Source organism: Anopheles stephensi, unplaced genomic scaffold (assembly GCF_013141755.1).
Source record: "Anopheles stephensi strain Indian unplaced genomic scaffold, UCI_ANSTEP_V1.0 ucontig99, whole genome shotgun sequence".
NCBI lineage: Eukaryota > Metazoa > Arthropoda > Insecta > Diptera > Culicidae > Anopheles > Anopheles stephensi.
Window position 1 is genome coordinate 21,937 of NW_023405470.1, and position 16,978 is coordinate 38,914.

A 16,978-nucleotide genomic window follows, 5' to 3' on the forward strand; every position below is an offset into this window, starting at 1 on the left:
CCGGACGCCTTTCGTACGGTTTTGGGACCGTTAATATGAGAGCGTTTTTTGAGGTAAATGAACATCTTTACAACACAATCGATCTTTCTACATCTCTCATCTATTATTGCGGTACAAATGGTTTTAGATTTACAGAAAGACCTACTCCATTGGAATGATGATGATCAGCGTTAATGAAGAAGATTAAATGGTCAATGATGCTAGAGAATGTATTTATCTTTTTATCGCCGTTACATATTCCAGATATGCAGAGAAACACATAACTTTGCTAGCAACACTTGTTTATTAATTTTTATTTATTTATTTATTTATTATTACGGTCAGACGCCGTATTGTCATCACCGCGTATGATAACTGCGAATCATAAATTCACACAAAAAACAATTAAACAAAATTGACTAGGCATTTCCTCCTAGTTATTTGTCATATACCGGAACTCGGTTGTACTATTAGAAACACTTGCATTGTTAATTTTGTTAAGTGCTACACGCCTTGAAAAGAATTCTATCATACACAGATAGTCACAAATAAAATTAAATTCATAAATCAGTTTTCTTATTGCAATTATATCCCTTACATATCAAGTATTTCCTCCTTTCCTCCTCGGTTATTAAAATTGAAATATTACGACGGAAACACAACGGTGCATTCAAACCCATTTCAATTTTAAAATCGGTTAACAGCGCCATCTAGGTGTCAGTACGGAAGTACGATAGTTGCGTTTAATACCATTGCGATCAGTACTTCACTCTAGATTGTCAACTTCATCTATCTGTGCCTAGTTTTGTTATGGTTCCTACCAACAACAACAACAATAAACAGTTGTTTTCATTTGCTTGCTGTGTTTATCATTTTTTACGTGTTTAGTGCTTTTATCTCATTTTCAACCTTTCGAGTCGTCGGAATGATAGATCAACCTTTCGGTACGTAATAAGTGGACCGGAATTGTATCCTTTTTGTACCAACCAGGTTCCCAAAATCCTATAAAAACCATGGCCTTACTTCCACCGGATCCGGTGTTTTGTTTGCGTTCGTCGGAATCGTGTTCGTACTATTCGCTTTGCTTTCACACCCCGGAACACTTGTATGCCGGCACGGACAAAGGAACTGTCCAGCTGTGGGAGTTACAGGTATGTGCTCTCAAGCTACACGATTTCGCCTTATTCATACCCACTTGCTTCATTCCCCCAGACCAATCGTACGTCATATCAGCTTAGCGTAGGTTCGAGCCCGATTCTATCCCTTACCCATTCCGACGATGCCTTGATCACGCAGGAAAAGGACGGCTCGGTAAAGCTGTGGACGCTTGCTGACGCCGAATACCTGCTGCGCCACGAAATCTCCACCGAGCACGTTGGATTCTGCCGTCTGGCACACGACGCACAATCGAGTACTGTGATAATACCCCGCGATCGGGCAGCCATCAGTGTGCTGTGCGCTAAAACGTTCAGCGAAACGATGCGCTTCTCTCCGACGGCTGACGATGAAAAGGCGCTCCCGTACGGCACCGTCATGTGCTTCCAGCCGATCGAAATCCAGAACCAGCGCTATCTGCTTGCCGGGTACGAGTCGGGAGCGCTCGTTCTGTGGGACTATCGTACCGGGCGTCCGGTCGGTTCCACGTCGCACTACATTACGGAGGATGCTGACTGTCTACAAACGATCGATTACGATCCCATTACCAACCGGGGTATTTGTGGTGGATCGGCAGACAAACTGTTCGTGTTTTCCATCGACCGCAAAACGCAGCAGCTGCTTCCGAAGAGTGAAATCGGAATCAAGAATGCCGGTGTGCACCGGGTACGGATTCGCAAGGATTTGAAGGTGTTTGCTAGTGCCGGATGGGATGGAAGGTTGCGAATATTCTCTTGGAAAAGCCTTCGCCCCTTGGCGGTTCTTACCGAGCACAAGGCCGAACTGTTAGATGTTGCGTACTCGGAAGCAAAGGTCACCATGTGGAACGCACCGATAATGGCTGCCGCCGGAAAAGATGGACAGATTTCGCTGTGGGATTTGTACAAATGAAAGCCAGCCGAAACCGAACAAAGCAGACGTGACGTGACGCGAAGGAATACTCCAACTAACACACGCACACACACATACACACAAACAAACACATGCGTTTTTTTTTATCACACGCTTTATGAAGCGCTTTTTCTCATTTTGTTAAATTGAAATCAAATTTCCATGCGCTTTTGCTTACATTCATATAATCGGGCTTTGCCGGCATCGTGAATCGCAAATGTTTACTTATGCAATAATTGATACGAATAAAATTCTATACAATATGCCAGAACACGTACGACAGCCTCTCCACGGAGGTCCTTCTGTTACAATTTGCTGCAAAATAACTACAACTATGACTCGATACGGGGATAGGCTAGAGAAACTGTCCGGAAGATGGTGAATTTTATTCCTACCGTCCTGACAATAGCTTGCCTACGCTAAAAGCCTTTCGGAGGCCTTTAAATCCTACGACTGGAGCGGACAACTACAATTTAAAACGAACTATACCATACAGCACCATGAGTGTGTGTGTGTCTCCCCCTGTGTGGCTAATCCATTCACTGACCTTTACTACCCGACCTTAGCTCAATCCCTGTACCATACTCTTGATCATCCGCCATTCCCTCATTCAAAGCTGATCCATTCACTGACCTTTACTACCCGACCTTAGCTCAATCCCTGTACCATACTCTTGATCATCCGCCATTCCCTCATTCAAAGGCTGCTCCGGCAGCTCGTGTTTAGTGTGCAAATGCTGCTGCACAACGAGCCGCTTTCGTTTCCTCAAAGGACGGCTACGCTCGACCATCTCTTTACGCTCGCGTTCGATATCTGTTTCCTCGGCCGGTGGTTCCCCGCCACTTCCATTTCCTTCACCCGCTTCCTGCTGATTTTGGTTCCCTGCCTCCAAACGAGTTATTTTAAACTTCGGCAACACTCGCTGCACCGACTCGTCTTGTGGCTCATCATCTACCAACGCTGGGACAGTTTCCGATCCGTTCGATACGATCGTAGAGAGCGCATACGTTGTCATACCGTCACTCTTAGATGGTGTAGACTCCACCAGAACCGTGTGTTCCGATTCGCTCCAAGCATCGACTCTACTACCGGTTGCAGCTACATCACGATCGGATTGCTTTCCCGACCCACCAACGGTAAAGTCCAGCGGCACATCCGAATCATCCTCCACGACCGACGGCTCTGCAATCTCATCAACCATCGCTTCATCACTATCCACCGTCATCACCGGATCGCCCAGCTTATCTTCCGGCGTAATCTTCTCCTGCTCGGACCGCGTTTCGCTCTTCCCTGCTTCCTCTTTCGGTAGGGCTGCTTTCAAAAAATCTATCACAGGAATCGGTACCGGAATGGGCAGCGGTAACGGTACGATGATCGGGTACGGGACTAGAATCGTAACGGGCGGAGCGGCACCGAACCCGAACAGGTTTGGTACCGGTGGTGGGGGTCGATTACCCGGACCCATGGGTCCACCTGGCAGCGGACTCGGTGGTGGACCCATCGGTGGACCGTGGGTTGGGGGTTGCCCGTTCGGTAAGCCACCCAGGCCACCGCCGAAACGTAGCTGAGCCGGATTTAGGGGGAAAAATGGTGCTCGCAAGAGATTCAACGGCGGTGGAAGGAACTGTGGTGGGATGTTCAGCGGTGGCGGCGGAGGAGGAGGAGGTGGTGGTGGCCCAAGAGCTCCACCGGCTGATGCGGATAGATCGCGCCCATCGAATCCTCCCATCGGTGGCCCTTCGCTGGACGCCATACCCATGTGTTTCTTTTGCAAAACTCTTAAATCTTGCACGTTGGGTGCAGATTTTGGTGGGCCAGCAGTTAGGACGGCTGGCGGACTTCCGGTCAGGTTATTGTTCGGGATGGTCAGATTGTTGTTGTTAATGCTAGTGCTGCTACTGTTCATGGCACTGCCGCCAAATTCCGCCTGATGTGCTGCTGATGTGGATCGTTTGGTGGAGGCGGATGCATGTGATCCCACCGCGGGTCTATGACCCGCGCGACGTTTACGGGAACTCTTTGGATTCGAACGGCTCATGGAGCTTTGATGCGCTGACTTGGAGAGCAGTTTCGAGGGTGGAGCTACAGATATGAGCGGTTTTTTGACCGGTGTTGGAGACCGTAGCGTAATGGGGGAAGGTTCCGGCGACGAGCGAACCGGTATCGATGGAACGGGTGACACCGATTCCGACCGATCGGACACCGGCGATATGGAGCAGCTTTTGCAATTCTTCATCCACAGTTCGGGCGTTATGAGACTTCCTAAAAAAAAAGAAGGAAATAGATTAACTTGACCAACCGAATGGAATGCCCGACTGCGCCCGCTTACCCGTGGAGGAACTTTTCTCCTTTAGATGTGGATTCATCTCCAGATGGGCCTGCGTTTCGTTGCAGAATATTTGCATCTTGTACTGGTTGAGACATTTGTCCGAGCAGAACTGCAGCTGGGAAGCACCATCCTGAAAGTCCACGTAGCTGACGGCGTGACGCACGTGCCGGCACCAGTCGCACGTTTTCGCTCGCTTGAAGGACGCGCGCCGGGACTGGGAGAAGCAGGCCTCGGTGCAGAATATCATACCCTCGGTAGTGCCCAAGATGCCGGTCTGGTGGGACGGTATCACCTTACGGCACCACTGGCAGGTCTGCTCTGTTGGTGAGGAGAAGGAAAAAAGATATAATGAACCCGTCAGCAATAATCTAGAACGTTACTTGAGCTGGTCGGTCACACACCTTCGCGGACATTCGCGGGAAATAAAGTTAATTGATTATCGTTAAGAGTAGGTTGGTGGATAGCAATGATTTCGAAATTTGTAATTTGTTCTATTATTTAATACCGAGGTGAGGTAGACGCTACATGAAACAAAAAAGAGTTAGTAAGGTCATTACGCACTGCAATACTAAGTACTGGAATCATGCATTCATTAATGGCTTTCCCAGTACGCTTGACCGTGCCGATTTCACCGCAAATAATTGCGTGTGGCTTAAACCGCAAGTAAGTCGGCGTTTGTAGAATGGGCATACGCACGGTCCTTAATTATAATTCACCAGAAAATGAATTTGTCCGTTCAGTGGAAATCCAGTCGCTAATGGGAGCAAACATCTTTCATCGTTCGAATTCCTGCGACTCATTATTAATAATCACAATGCAATACGTGTGGAGCTAGTGTGGAGTTTAGGTGTAGTCTGGGGTGCGTTTAGCCCACCAGCTATTAGACCTGACTGTCGGTATACCACAGCTCGGCAAACGCACAGGGCAAGAGACGTTACCGTTGCTTGTACCGCAACAAAACCAAAAATATACTAAAATAATGACCAACCTTCGATTATCAAATCCATGCCAACGGCCACTTCGGCCGTTTCGCCGATTTGAATAGATTCAATTTCATGCGGTCCCTTCCGGGATGGTTCCGGGTGAATCGTAAAAATGGTACCCCAGCGCGGCCAACCGTCGTTTCGTGCCGGCTGGGCTACTGCTCATCAACGCTACTCCCGGAGCGCGCCAGGGTATGCGCGTGCCATTGAAAAGTATCAATTCCGGTACGACTGCATCGATATGCACTCTGTTCGCCCGAACAGGGCACAACATTTTTCGCGAATTTAATGAACCGGTAAAAGCATATGCCGGCGCCTCGTTCCCCCGGACTTTGGTTTCCATTTCGGGAAATCGCTGGGATGGTACGGAAGCGATTTCTAGGCTCGGCACAATGGTTGGCTGATGCTACAATGGCAGGCTGAAATCCTAGAAATGCGCCACCACAACATGGTTTCGGACTGTGCCCTGCCACACGGTCCGGCTCCGACTGGTTAGCGATTTTTCCACCGAACTGTACGGCAAGGATTCCAATTGGACCTGTTGATCCAATACGGTGTATTGGTGGAATTTCCATGGCTGTGTCATTATAGATGCATTCGGTGAAAATTAATCTCTGCACCGATTCGTGCACCGTTGCATAATTGTGGTTCGATTTTAAAAAGCCTTCCAGCCCAGATTACGCCATTAAACCTCCCGGTAGCTCGCTTTCAGTATTAAAATTGTTTAAAGCACACATCTCCTTGGTGTGTCACGTCACGAAGGGACCTCATCAATTAAAAACACTCAAAAGACAATTTGTCCCGGGAATCAAAAAATCTAATTAAGTATCCGATAACCGTCCATGGCTTACCGATGAGAAAAGGCTACCGAGAAAGAGGTGATCAATGCATCTTAATCTTACCATGAGCGTTCCCCCGCTCACAGGTGGACGCTCCTTAGAAACCCCATTAGTCATAGATACCGGAAACGGTCACGCGCGGTACACGCCTGCTGGCTGGCCGTGCGATGCTTACCTTGCTTGTCCAGCATTTTCATCAGCATCGGACTCTTGGAGCTTTCCCGCGAGCTGTCCTTCTCGGAGGTGGAACTTTCACCGCCTCCGGCTGAAACTGAAGCATGATGATGATGGTGCTGCTGCTGCTGATGATGTAAGACGATACCGTTCCGTATCGCTGTGGACGACGACGCTGGCACTGTTGCTGGCGGAGATCCCGACAGGATGGGTCGGTTAGCCGTCGAGGGCGTTTGGATATCTCGGCCTCGCCGTTCACCCGAGTTCGATGATGTTGATGCGACCGGATTGATCGTCTGGTCGTCCTGCTGTCGCGCAAGAAAGCGGCCACCGATGGACGATTGCTGCAGCTGGTGATGATGATGCGGCTGATGATGATGTTTCGATGATTTGGTCTTGACCAGGCTGGTGGACGAGCAGGAAGAGATGGATGGTTCGTTGTCCGACGGTTTCAAGCGAACTCCCGCGCCATCCTCGTCGATGCCGGTGGATGCAGCGATGGTCGGTGCATTGTTAGCTGCAAGTTCGAGACGATCGACATTATCGTACCCGTACCAGCCCAGTATATCATTCATGGCCGTTTCGGCTAGCTCCTGCAAAGAGACGGGAAAGGAAGGATCACAACGTTAGCCACAGCTTGCAACGTAAGGATCAGCACAATGCAATGTGCCGGATCGTAACCCTGCCCTCAGGATGTCATTATTTTATTAAATTAAAACCCACTACCAAAGGTGTTTCTTTCATGTGCTTTAGCCCTGCAAAACCTGTAACGAGACACCACCGATTCCACGCCGAAGACACACCGAGGCTGGTGGGTGGATGTGAGTCTATATCACTCCCGCCCTCGGTAGGTTCTGTACCGATTGGATGTAATTGAAATACGAAACGCGCTTGGCAGTGGATATTAAATACATGATTAAATGGAATCCAAACACACGTACGACGCTTACAGTAAAATGCACCCGGAAATAGTACGCGGTTCTGCCGTTCTGCCATTGTATGGCGTTTATAAAATATAGTTCCCCTCCCCTCCCCCCAAAAAAACCATTCGAGGCAGTTTGTGCAGTATTCTCCCGACCGACGAGGAATACGATAACCCAGGATTGATGTTTTAGTCGTCGGCAAAAAAGGCATCCGATTTCCTGTACCGACTTGTTTTGCAATGTACCGGAATCCTTTTCCGCAGCACATCTTCACTCATCGCTCGCATCGCATTGCCCATTGACAAGTGCATAGAACCTGCTGCTATCTGCCAGGAGATAGGAGTAGAGCAAACGTTCACCAGCGTCTGGTATCGTCTGTTGTCTCTTGTTTTTTGGTACGCTTATACGCTTTTGTGGTGTACAGTTTCAGTGCTTCGGCAGAAAAACAGCACACGGCGTGACTGAAGGATTCGTGCACACATGAGCAGGTGAAATTTTACACTGCAACACGAAACGAGCGCCAACCTGAGTGTGTGGGGCAAAAATCGTCCCAAAGCATTTATAACGGGGATGTTAGAAACAAAATTCCGACATCAGAATATCGGGACAGTATGGCAGTTACCGCCTGAATTAATGCATACAAATGCTTACCATGCCATGCATAGGAGACCATTAACGATTTTATGATGAATCGCCATCACGCATGTGATGGCACACAGTTCTTTATGGTAAGTGAGATTGAGTGAGAGTGAGAGGCGCGATAAGTACTTACTTACTTACTTATCAGGCGCAACAACCGCTTTGCGGTCTTGGCCTGCTGCAACAATCCTCGATACCGCTCACGGTTTAGCGCCGTCGTCTGCCAATCCGTTATCCCGGTCGTTCTGGCAGACGCATCAACGCCATCACTCCATCTCAATTTTGCCTACCACGCCTCCTTTGTCCGTGTGGACGGCCTAAGGAGGCGGAGTGAGAGTGGAGGCGCGATAAGGACTAGACAAATAATTCGCAAGTCCATTACAGGACCAAATTACGGTCATAAAAGTAATGGTCGCTCTCTTCAGCCAGTTTTACAACTCATATAACTTTTTCAGGCCACATCGATAAGCCGGTATCATATCCTGTTAGTTTACATATTATACTTATTAAGTATTTAGTACATTAAGGCAACAATTATGCCAGATAATCAGATTTTTGAATAAATGAAAAGAATCGAACAAATTTTACATTCATATTTCGTCATCATAAAGAATCTCTTTTACAACGCTTCATCCTGCGGGCATTGGATGTGATAAGGACAAAGGAAACACCTCAAAGTATTCTATAGTAGATGCGTCCTGGCCTGGCAGATGATTAGGCCGTCCTTTATGAATAAAATAATCCTAGAAGGAATTAACCCTCAAAAGTCTTGGGATTTTGAAGACTTTTAAGTCTCGACTTCAGCCATCTAAACTTTGGTTGTAGTTGTGCTACAAATACAAGCGAAGCTTACCAGGTTTGTAAGAATGACAACGACGAACATCACATGTCAGGTGGAAGTGGATGAAAAACTCTCGGATCGTTTTGCTACCACCTAGGGTCTCCTATGCCAAGGAGGTGGGTTTTCCTGTCATCATTCCAGCTCCGAGGCTCGGAGCAGGAAATTTCGGGGACCGCCCTCCTTAAGTCAATCCAGATCCTGACATAATCTGATGACATAGACATCATCAGTGCGAAGCTCTCCTATGTAGCAGAAGCTTACCAGAATCGAGCTAGCGGCAATAAAAATGATGGAGACACCACCAGCGACCCTGCTAAGAAAACCTGATTTACGCAGGGGTGATGTACAAATAGGTGACCGCACCTTCGAAGTCATCCAAAACTTCATTTATCTGGGGTTAAAAGTCAGCACCGTCAACAACATTGATGTTCAGTTTCGTTCAAGAGTGCTGACGGCCAAGCGAAGGAGACTTCTCCTCTCAAAATACCTGTTGCGCCAGACGAACCTGGGACTGTATAGAACATTTATAGTCCCAGTACTCAAATACGCCTTTACTGACCGACTGAGCACTCACATACGTACAAAACTGCCGAACCCCTCTTAGCTGCGTTCTTTACTTTAGCTTTACGGTGATTTAAACTCGTCATGCTCCGGTCGACCATACGCCATGAGTTGTGGATATCAGGACTTGTTGAAACGCGGTTGAATTTTTTAGAAATCTTTAATGTTGAGAGAAATCAAAAAATTAGTACTTGTTCGTTTCAACTTCGTTTCCAGACTGATCTTGCTCATTCCCCTCGGGTAGGCGCGAGCTCCCTTTTTCCGATCTTTCTTCTTCTTTCTTGTGTTCCTTTCCAACTGACAGACCGTTGGGAGCCCTATAAAGTTTCCAACAGGACTGCTGCCCTATGCTCCCTCAATATAGTAATAACATTCAGGCAAGCACTAGTGACTTGTCAGGACATTCATCGTGTAATGTAGACTAAATGTCTCCAAACTTTGCGGGGTTTCGGAGATGATACAGGATATCATCTGAAGTGATACAGGATGTGACGAAATTTTGTCAGCGGTAACAGGTTGACTTAAGATGATTATGTGGAATTGTTGAACACTGTAGTCAAACCGGCCGTCCGGTGGCCGACGAGACGGTGGCGCGGGTCTGCACTCGGCAGGACCGAGGTTCAAGTCCCATCCAGACCGCCTCCCCGAACGCAGGGCTGACTACTTTACTACGGGTAAAATCTAGTCACAGAAAGCCAGAATTGGCAGGCCGACACCTCTCGAGGTTGTAGTGCCAAGGAAGAAGAAGAAGAAGTAGTCAAACCATTTATATAAAAAGGCAGCTAAGGTCGTTTCTATTGCAACAAGATTCGGCCTCTTCACTCGATACCTTTACAAGGAGTCAAACATGGTCCTCTGAAGATTTCTGCGGCATCACCACTTTAAATGGTTGACCTCCAAAGTTCCAAATGCAATATTTTGTATGGGACACAAAGGCACCAATCACACTTTCAGCAATACAAAAGTCCAGTTAATAGATAATATTCAAACGGGTTTTGAGGTCCTTCCCAGAGAGACTGTATCATCTGTTTGTACTTAGCTCCGAAGTAGGATTTAATGTTAATGATGATTACTTTGAGTGAATCTTGTTGATGACATTACATTTACATTACAAAAAATGGCCGAAAAGTGTCTCGAACACACTGTAGATCCTTCTTAAACATTAATTAATTACACACCGATGTTGGCAGTTTTCGGAATTATTTCACAAGGAGATGACAACTCCTAGATGGATAACTAACCAAAATAAAATAACTAAAAAAGTTTATCAATGATCAATAAAACTCAAAACAAATGCTGATCACATATAAAACAAAATGTATAACCTTCTTAACATCGCAAAGCTGTAAGTTAACACTTTTTCACTTTCATTTCTACCCAATCATCGCACAAGATCGCACAATAATACGACCCGTAGCTTATCTTTGTGATTTATGTATCAACATCGTTTCCGAACGATCTCGCCGTATTGCATTTCATACCAACGGACAACACACGATGCGAAGGTTGATTAACAAACCTCGCTTCCACCACCACCAACCCCATTGATTCTTGGCACTGATCGAACATTTCAATCTGAGCCTAACATCGCGCCGTATAGCGTTTTGATTTCGATTTCCTGTCAGTCGCAATAACAGCATCGTTTATGTGTATTTACATCACCGAACAGACCGCTGAGCAGCTGGGTCAGCCGATGATGATGAATCGATTTAGACGATTCCCGAGGATTCTCGTCGATCATTTCGTTCGTGTTTTTACCATGTAAAGCACGCCTGTTACAATGGTTCGCTAAACGTCGCACAGCAACGATTCCCCCCCCCATTATCCCACCACACACGCACGTTGGTCGGATGAACATATAATACTTCTAAATTTCAGCAATTAATTCTTCGCGAACGCCCGTTTTACAGCCAGCAGGCATCGCGGGAAAGATGATACCACACTTCGATTCGAACAGATCTCACCACTTCCTCGCGTTTGACTGTTTGACCGTTCCATCCGTTTCGTTTAAGCTGTTGCTTTGCATTTTGGATTCGGAAGACGCTCGAGGCGCGCTCGACCCAGACGACCACGTGACCGGTTGCGGCAAATCGGATCTGCCGATAATCGAGTGTAAACCAATAAATTAGTATTAATAAAAACAAAAGTATTAACTAACAACAGAAGAAAAAAAAACCGGGTCCCAGGGTACATCCGGGGGTAACGGGCGAGACGAGCAGAAGAAGGTGGCTGGAAAACTGATACCGATACGCGATGCTCGATCGGATCTTGGGGTGGGGCGTGATTGGAAAGTAGTACCAACAGATCTCAAAGAAAACCCGCAAAAGCGATGGCGCAGGAGAATACGAAGTAGAAGAAAAAACGGAGCGCTAAACCTAAATAAACATAAAAAAGGCGATCGATTTCAACCAACCCAACACCGCCACGTACACGGTGGACATGTGCTTGCGCATTCGGAAAAAGCCCGCGCTGATCCGTGTGAGATCTCGTAACTTGATGCAAGCAGCAATCACTAACGTACCAAAATTCCAGTCCACGAAATGTGATGACGATTTGCCTTGGGTGGACAGGAAAAATATTTCCTCCCCTCCCCTCATCCCCCTGCCCAGTTCCATCGGACATTTGCGCCCATAGTGAGCGCATAGGACGCCAGCAGATTGCGTGGCCTTTATGCATGTGGCCCGAGAACCGAATCCTTCAACGCAACGGTCGTGTTTCACAGCCGTATAACAAATCCATTAAATAATTTATCACACTTCACACGCGGACCAAGCGATCGGGCACGTTACCGGTCCTGACCACCTATTGGACTGTGGAGATGAAGAGAAGGAGAAAAAAAACACTGCCGAACTGGTCACAGCCGGAGGACACAACGGGACGTAACCAAATATCTCTACAATCGACAACAAATCGGTCACAGCTCTGGGTGGTGGAATTGAGTTTTAGAGAAAGCCTTGAGCATGGGTAGATTTCCCACAGGCGCGCTACGTATCGGGCAATCCATCAATTTGTCACGACTGCAAAACTGTGCGACCACCACACCACCGGGCTTAACCCGGATTGCTGGTGTGAAGATTAGCGAACGCGTCCCAGTAGCTCGGCCGGATGCGATGATTGATCTACATCGATCCCGGAGGGTAATTGAGTCTAATTCGCTGCCGATTTTGGTCTTTATTTCGGCTCCGTTTCGACCAACGAACACAATCCTTTCAGCGATTTTTCTTCACCCGAAAGATACGTCTACAAACACTTGACAGTGGCGATGACGAGTGGCGACGACTTTGGCGTTGTGAAACATTTATCCGATTTTTCTACACCATGAGCCAAGATGCTAGCACAAAAATCTGGCTACACAGAGACATTAACTCGGCATAAGGTCCCCCCTCCCGAACGAATAGCAATACGGCATATGGCCCTTCCAGCAACACGGCACAGAAATTTGATCCGTTGTCGGGCGAACGGCAGCTTTCGCAATCCATGCACGAACTAAAATAGGTCCGCAAACGGCTCCGCAAGGGAGCGTGTGCTGCTGCACGGTAGTAAATCGTGTCCGCCGAGTTCGTTCGGATTAATTAGCGTTCCGTGGGCGTCCAGGTCCAACGCCGGCATGGCACAGTGTCGTGGAATCCGTGGGACAACGGTCCGAGCTACACACCGATTCTCACCGATTGCCCAACCCTTTAAACGGGACGTTGGTCGTCCTTGAATGCGAATGGGTTGTTAGAATATTGAGTTTCTTCTGCTCCGGAACCAACTCTGTCACACGCTTGCCACGCCGTTCCGGTTGCCTCCTGGTGAGTGGGTGATTTTTATGACTTTTTAATGTGCATGTGCAGTATGTGCCGCGACCAGTGCACGGGAACAAACTCCAAACTATAACGCACACACTACATAATATACGCCACGATGCCTGCTTGCCGAGGCTCCTGCTAATGAAGAACACGTCCACGAAGAAGGTGTCAAACCAATGGGCTGGCTACACCGCAAAAAAGGTGTCCAACCGACGTGGATCTACCGGGCGTTTTGGGCTTTACTTTACACCACTGTTTTTTCCTTTTTGCTTGTGCTCCACACTGTCGTCACCTCAAGAGTGTAGCCGAACGACGGATCATATTTCTTCCCATGGCGTTAATCGATCGTTTAAACCGTTGTCTACAATAGTGTTTTTCGGCTGCTGATGACGATGCGGTCCCAAAAAAGGGAAAAGGAGCAACACAAAAAATAACACCAACACCGCTTTGAAGGCATTTTTTCGGTACGTAGCGGGACACGAGCCGCGGAGGAGGACGGGAAATGAGCACGTCTGATCGATTACTTTGCGTAACATGAAAGGCGACACGCGAAAGGGTCACTGTTTTTGAAGCTAAGCATAATGTAACCGATGCCTATCGTCATACCGATACCACTTCAAGGGGCCCTCTTTTCATCACACTTTGGCCGTTGGCGCCTGCCCGGAAGGTGTGAGAGTGTGATCCAGTTACGGATGTACATCGAATGGGACCAGCCTTGCATCCAGCAAAACAGTAAATATTGTGACGGTGGGTTGGGGTTTTATGTACTGCCGTGCTGTATGCAATAAACTGTCATGTAATAAACAGCGATTTTAATTGTGATTTTACGTGAATTAAAATATCAAATATTTACAAAGTGTTACATCGATTAAACTGTCCACTACCAACGATTCAAATGGTCTTCTCATTTATCCAAACTACTACTGCTTCCAAGAGCTCTTTGCTTGATTGAATGAGCCATGTAAATAATTTGTAATATGCTATGTAAATTAGAAATAACGACGCAATGAACTCTTTTATAATCCTCCTTTGGAATCGGCTTAACGGATTGGGCTTGTAAGAATGCCAGTGACCAACATCACATGCAAAGGGGGCGGTGGATGGAAAACTCTCAGGGCCCACTTTGCTGCCAACAAGAACCTGCACCAGGGAGATGGGCTAGCCTGCCCTCTTTTCAATCAGGCGCTAAAGAGAGAGCCATCCGTGACTCGGGGAACTATGTTTACATAGCTGATAGACGGCGGACGTAGGAAACTTCTCCACTCTAAATACCTGTCGCGGCGGACGAAGCTGGGATTGTACAGAACATTTAAGGTCCCAGTATTCACATACGCCTCTGAGACATGGACTCTGTCCAAAACTGACGAAGCCCTCTTAGCCGCGTTCCAGAGGAAGATGCTCAGAAGGATTTTCGGCCCCGTATGTGTGGAAGGACAATGGAGGAGCCGCTACAATGACGAGCTGTACGAGCTGTACGATGATCTCACTATCGTGCAGCGAATTAGACTCGGCAGGCTCCGGTGGGCTGGTCACGTCAGTAAAATGACACCGAACGACCCAGCCCGTAAAGTCCTTTTAGGCCGTCCACGCGGACAGAGGAGGCGTGGTAGGCCCAAATTGAGATGGAGTGATGGCGTTGATGCGTCCGCCAGAACGGCCGGGATAACGGATTGGCAGACGACGGCGCTAAACCGTGAGCGGCATCGAGAACTGTTGCAGCAGGCCAAGACCAAGAAGCGATTGTAGCCCCTGATAAATAAGTAAGTAAGTAAGTAAACATATCAATAATGTATTAAACCTAAAAAACACGTCCTAACAACCAAGGATGTCCTAGCAATTTTGGAAATTGAAATTATCTTGCATACTTTCGTCTGCAATCTGCAGTACATCAATATTAATATTAGGTGAAATGAGCCCGAGAGTAAATCTTGATCTGATACGACAGTACACTCAGCCTCCAATACTTCATGGAGGATGTTTACCAATTTCATGCTCGAAAAACTTAACATAGTCGAGGTCTACATTACATTGAAAAATCGCATGTCTGATCTTCAAGAACTGATATAGAAGATTCATGACTCAACGTTCATCGGCATCTAGCGTCTAGTGATTAGCATACATGGCAATGTTAGTCCATATGAGGTTGTTATCTTCTTCTTCTTCTGTGGCACTACAACCTCGAGAGGTCTCGGCCTGCCATTTCTGGCTTTCTGTGACTTAATTTTACCCGTAGAAAAGTAGTCAACCTTTCGTACGGGGAGGCGGTCTGGATGGGATTTGAACCCCGGCCCTGCCGTGTGAAGACCAGCGCCGCTGTCGCCTCGGCCACCGGACCGCCCCTGTTATCTTCATCAGTCAACAAATCTCAAAAATACGCTCATTAAAGCTTTGATACCAGTTAAGAAGAATTGGAAGAATTAGAAGCAGGACAAAGATAGCGAATTTTATTATTTGTTTCGAGTATTTATAGAGGCTTTGGGTCTTAGAGACCTCATTCGCCTCATAATTGCGAATAATGGCGTCAAATATACGATTTGATGGTTTTTTTTTACACATTGTGATAGTATTATATCAGAGGTCAGTTTTAATCTCCAAAAACAATAAATACGCACATTAAAAATTGTACAGGGTATAGAAATTGGTTGGAGGGACCTGGTTGGATGATCTCGGTTTCCCAAGTCTTCTTCTTAAGAACCATTTGCGCATAAAATATCATTCCATTCTGGTAAGTAAAGCCTATCAAACTAAAAGAAACATAATTTTATAACCCCCTTAACCCATGTGTCTACATCTTGAGGTTGGAAAATATCTCACTCATCACCTTACTATTAGTTGGCAAAGCACTAAACAGCATCCTCAATTTAGCAACAAACTGCACGGCTTCCGCGTGGCTGGTGTACGTCCCATAAACCGTGCTAGCTGCAGCGCCGTTCGACACATCCGGAAACGTTCGCATTGCTCATGCTTAAAACTGCGTGTAATTTGAAGCAACGGGCGCCACCGATAGGATCACTTCGACCAAAGCATCAACACGCATCACGCACATTACCACCTCCCTCTTTCGGCCTCGTCTCACTACATCCGTCTTTATTATCGCACATCGTGTGTAATAGTTTTCAGTTTTACCGGGAAGATTCCGGCCCGTCCTGTAGCTTCGATCGGCAGTTCGCTCCATTGCCGTTGCCTCTAAACGATGCGTTACTGTAAGGGGAAACTAACGAAAACTGTCTGCATTTCATTAAACGGCACGTAGCGACGGATGAGGCGGAAGATCGAGCTGCCGGTAACTCGTTCCCAGCGTTGCCATCCCTGAGTATAGCTCGATGAGTAACAACAGTGTGGGGCTTGATTTCTTGCTGCAGCCTCGCACAACACCGAGCGATCGATGGTTGGTGGTTGGTGAGGTCGTGCTAGCGAAGCGCCCTGGGTAAGACGAGTGCTCGTTAGGGTAGGTGGAATTGAAGAAGTGTAAATGTGATACTCATTTACCACCACCCCGTTCCAGGCCTGTTTTCCCTGGGCCGCCCTGTTTTCCCCCGTGGTTCCCAGTGCCCGATTGCCGCATCGCATCAACTCGGTGCCCGGCGTGTCGGTTGCTGCAAATGTCATACCCGGCGTACCAGCTCAGATTCCTTCTCCAGCGACGGAGATTAACGTTGAAAATCGATAAGGCACTCCTGGCCTCCCTGGCATACCCGGCCGGGCAAACGGATGGACGGCGACGGCGAGTGAGATGCAGCCGTAGTTGACAAACGTCTCCCGTTGCAGAGGACAGGGAAATAAACAAGTATTGTAATACGATGACGGCTAAAGTTAATTAATTGAATAAGAAAACGAACAGTGTCACATTGCCGCCGGCCGGGATCATTCACG

General features: G+C 47.4%; 2 protein-coding genes across 8 annotated transcripts in view; one reads left to right on the plus strand and one right to left on the minus strand.

Annotated features, from left to right (window-relative positions):
- Nucleotides 1-788: 788 nt before the first annotated feature.
- Nucleotides 789-2,296, plus strand: LOC118517351 (guanine nucleotide-binding protein subunit beta-like protein 1). The gene is made up of 2 exons (XM_036063351.1): nt 789-1,130; nt 1,192-2,296. Exons 1-2 carry the CDS (start codon nt 993-995, stop codon nt 2,023-2,025), a joined length of 972 nt encoding a protein of 323 aa, XP_035919244.1. The 5' UTR covers nt 789-992; the 3' UTR covers nt 2,026-2,296.
- A 146-nt stretch (nt 2,297-2,442) lies between these two features.
- LOC118517347 (sine oculis-binding protein homolog A-like) overlaps nt 2,443-16,978 on the minus strand; it is a 36,507-nt gene continuing 21,971 nt past the window's right edge. For 5 of the 7 annotated variants that reach the window (XM_036063343.1, XM_036063340.1, XM_036063342.1 and 2 more), the window contains 3 exons: nt 6,352-6,943; nt 4,355-4,672; nt 2,443-4,287 (listed from right to left, as the gene is read on the minus strand). In XM_036063343.1, coding sequence (XP_035919236.1) covers nt 2,651-4,287; nt 4,355-4,672; nt 6,352-6,943 — 2,547 coding nt within the window. In that variant the 3' untranslated portion in view covers nt 2,443-2,650. The remainder of the gene's footprint in view (nt 4,288-4,354; nt 4,673-6,351; nt 6,944-16,978) is intronic. The other 2 variants (XM_036063347.1, XM_036063345.1) reach the window with 2 other exon arrangements.

What these genes read in the sequence shown, in the direction of transcription:
- LOC118517351 (XM_036063351.1), top strand. Translation starts at nt 993, where the DNA reads ATGGCCTTACTTCCACCGGATCCGGTGTTTTGTTTGCGTTCGTCGGAA. An exon ending in TCCAGCTGTGGGAGTTACAG is followed by an intron (nt 1,131 to 1,191) that starts GTATGTGCTCTC and finishes TCATTCCCCCAG; the next exon opens with ACCAATCGTACGTCATATCA.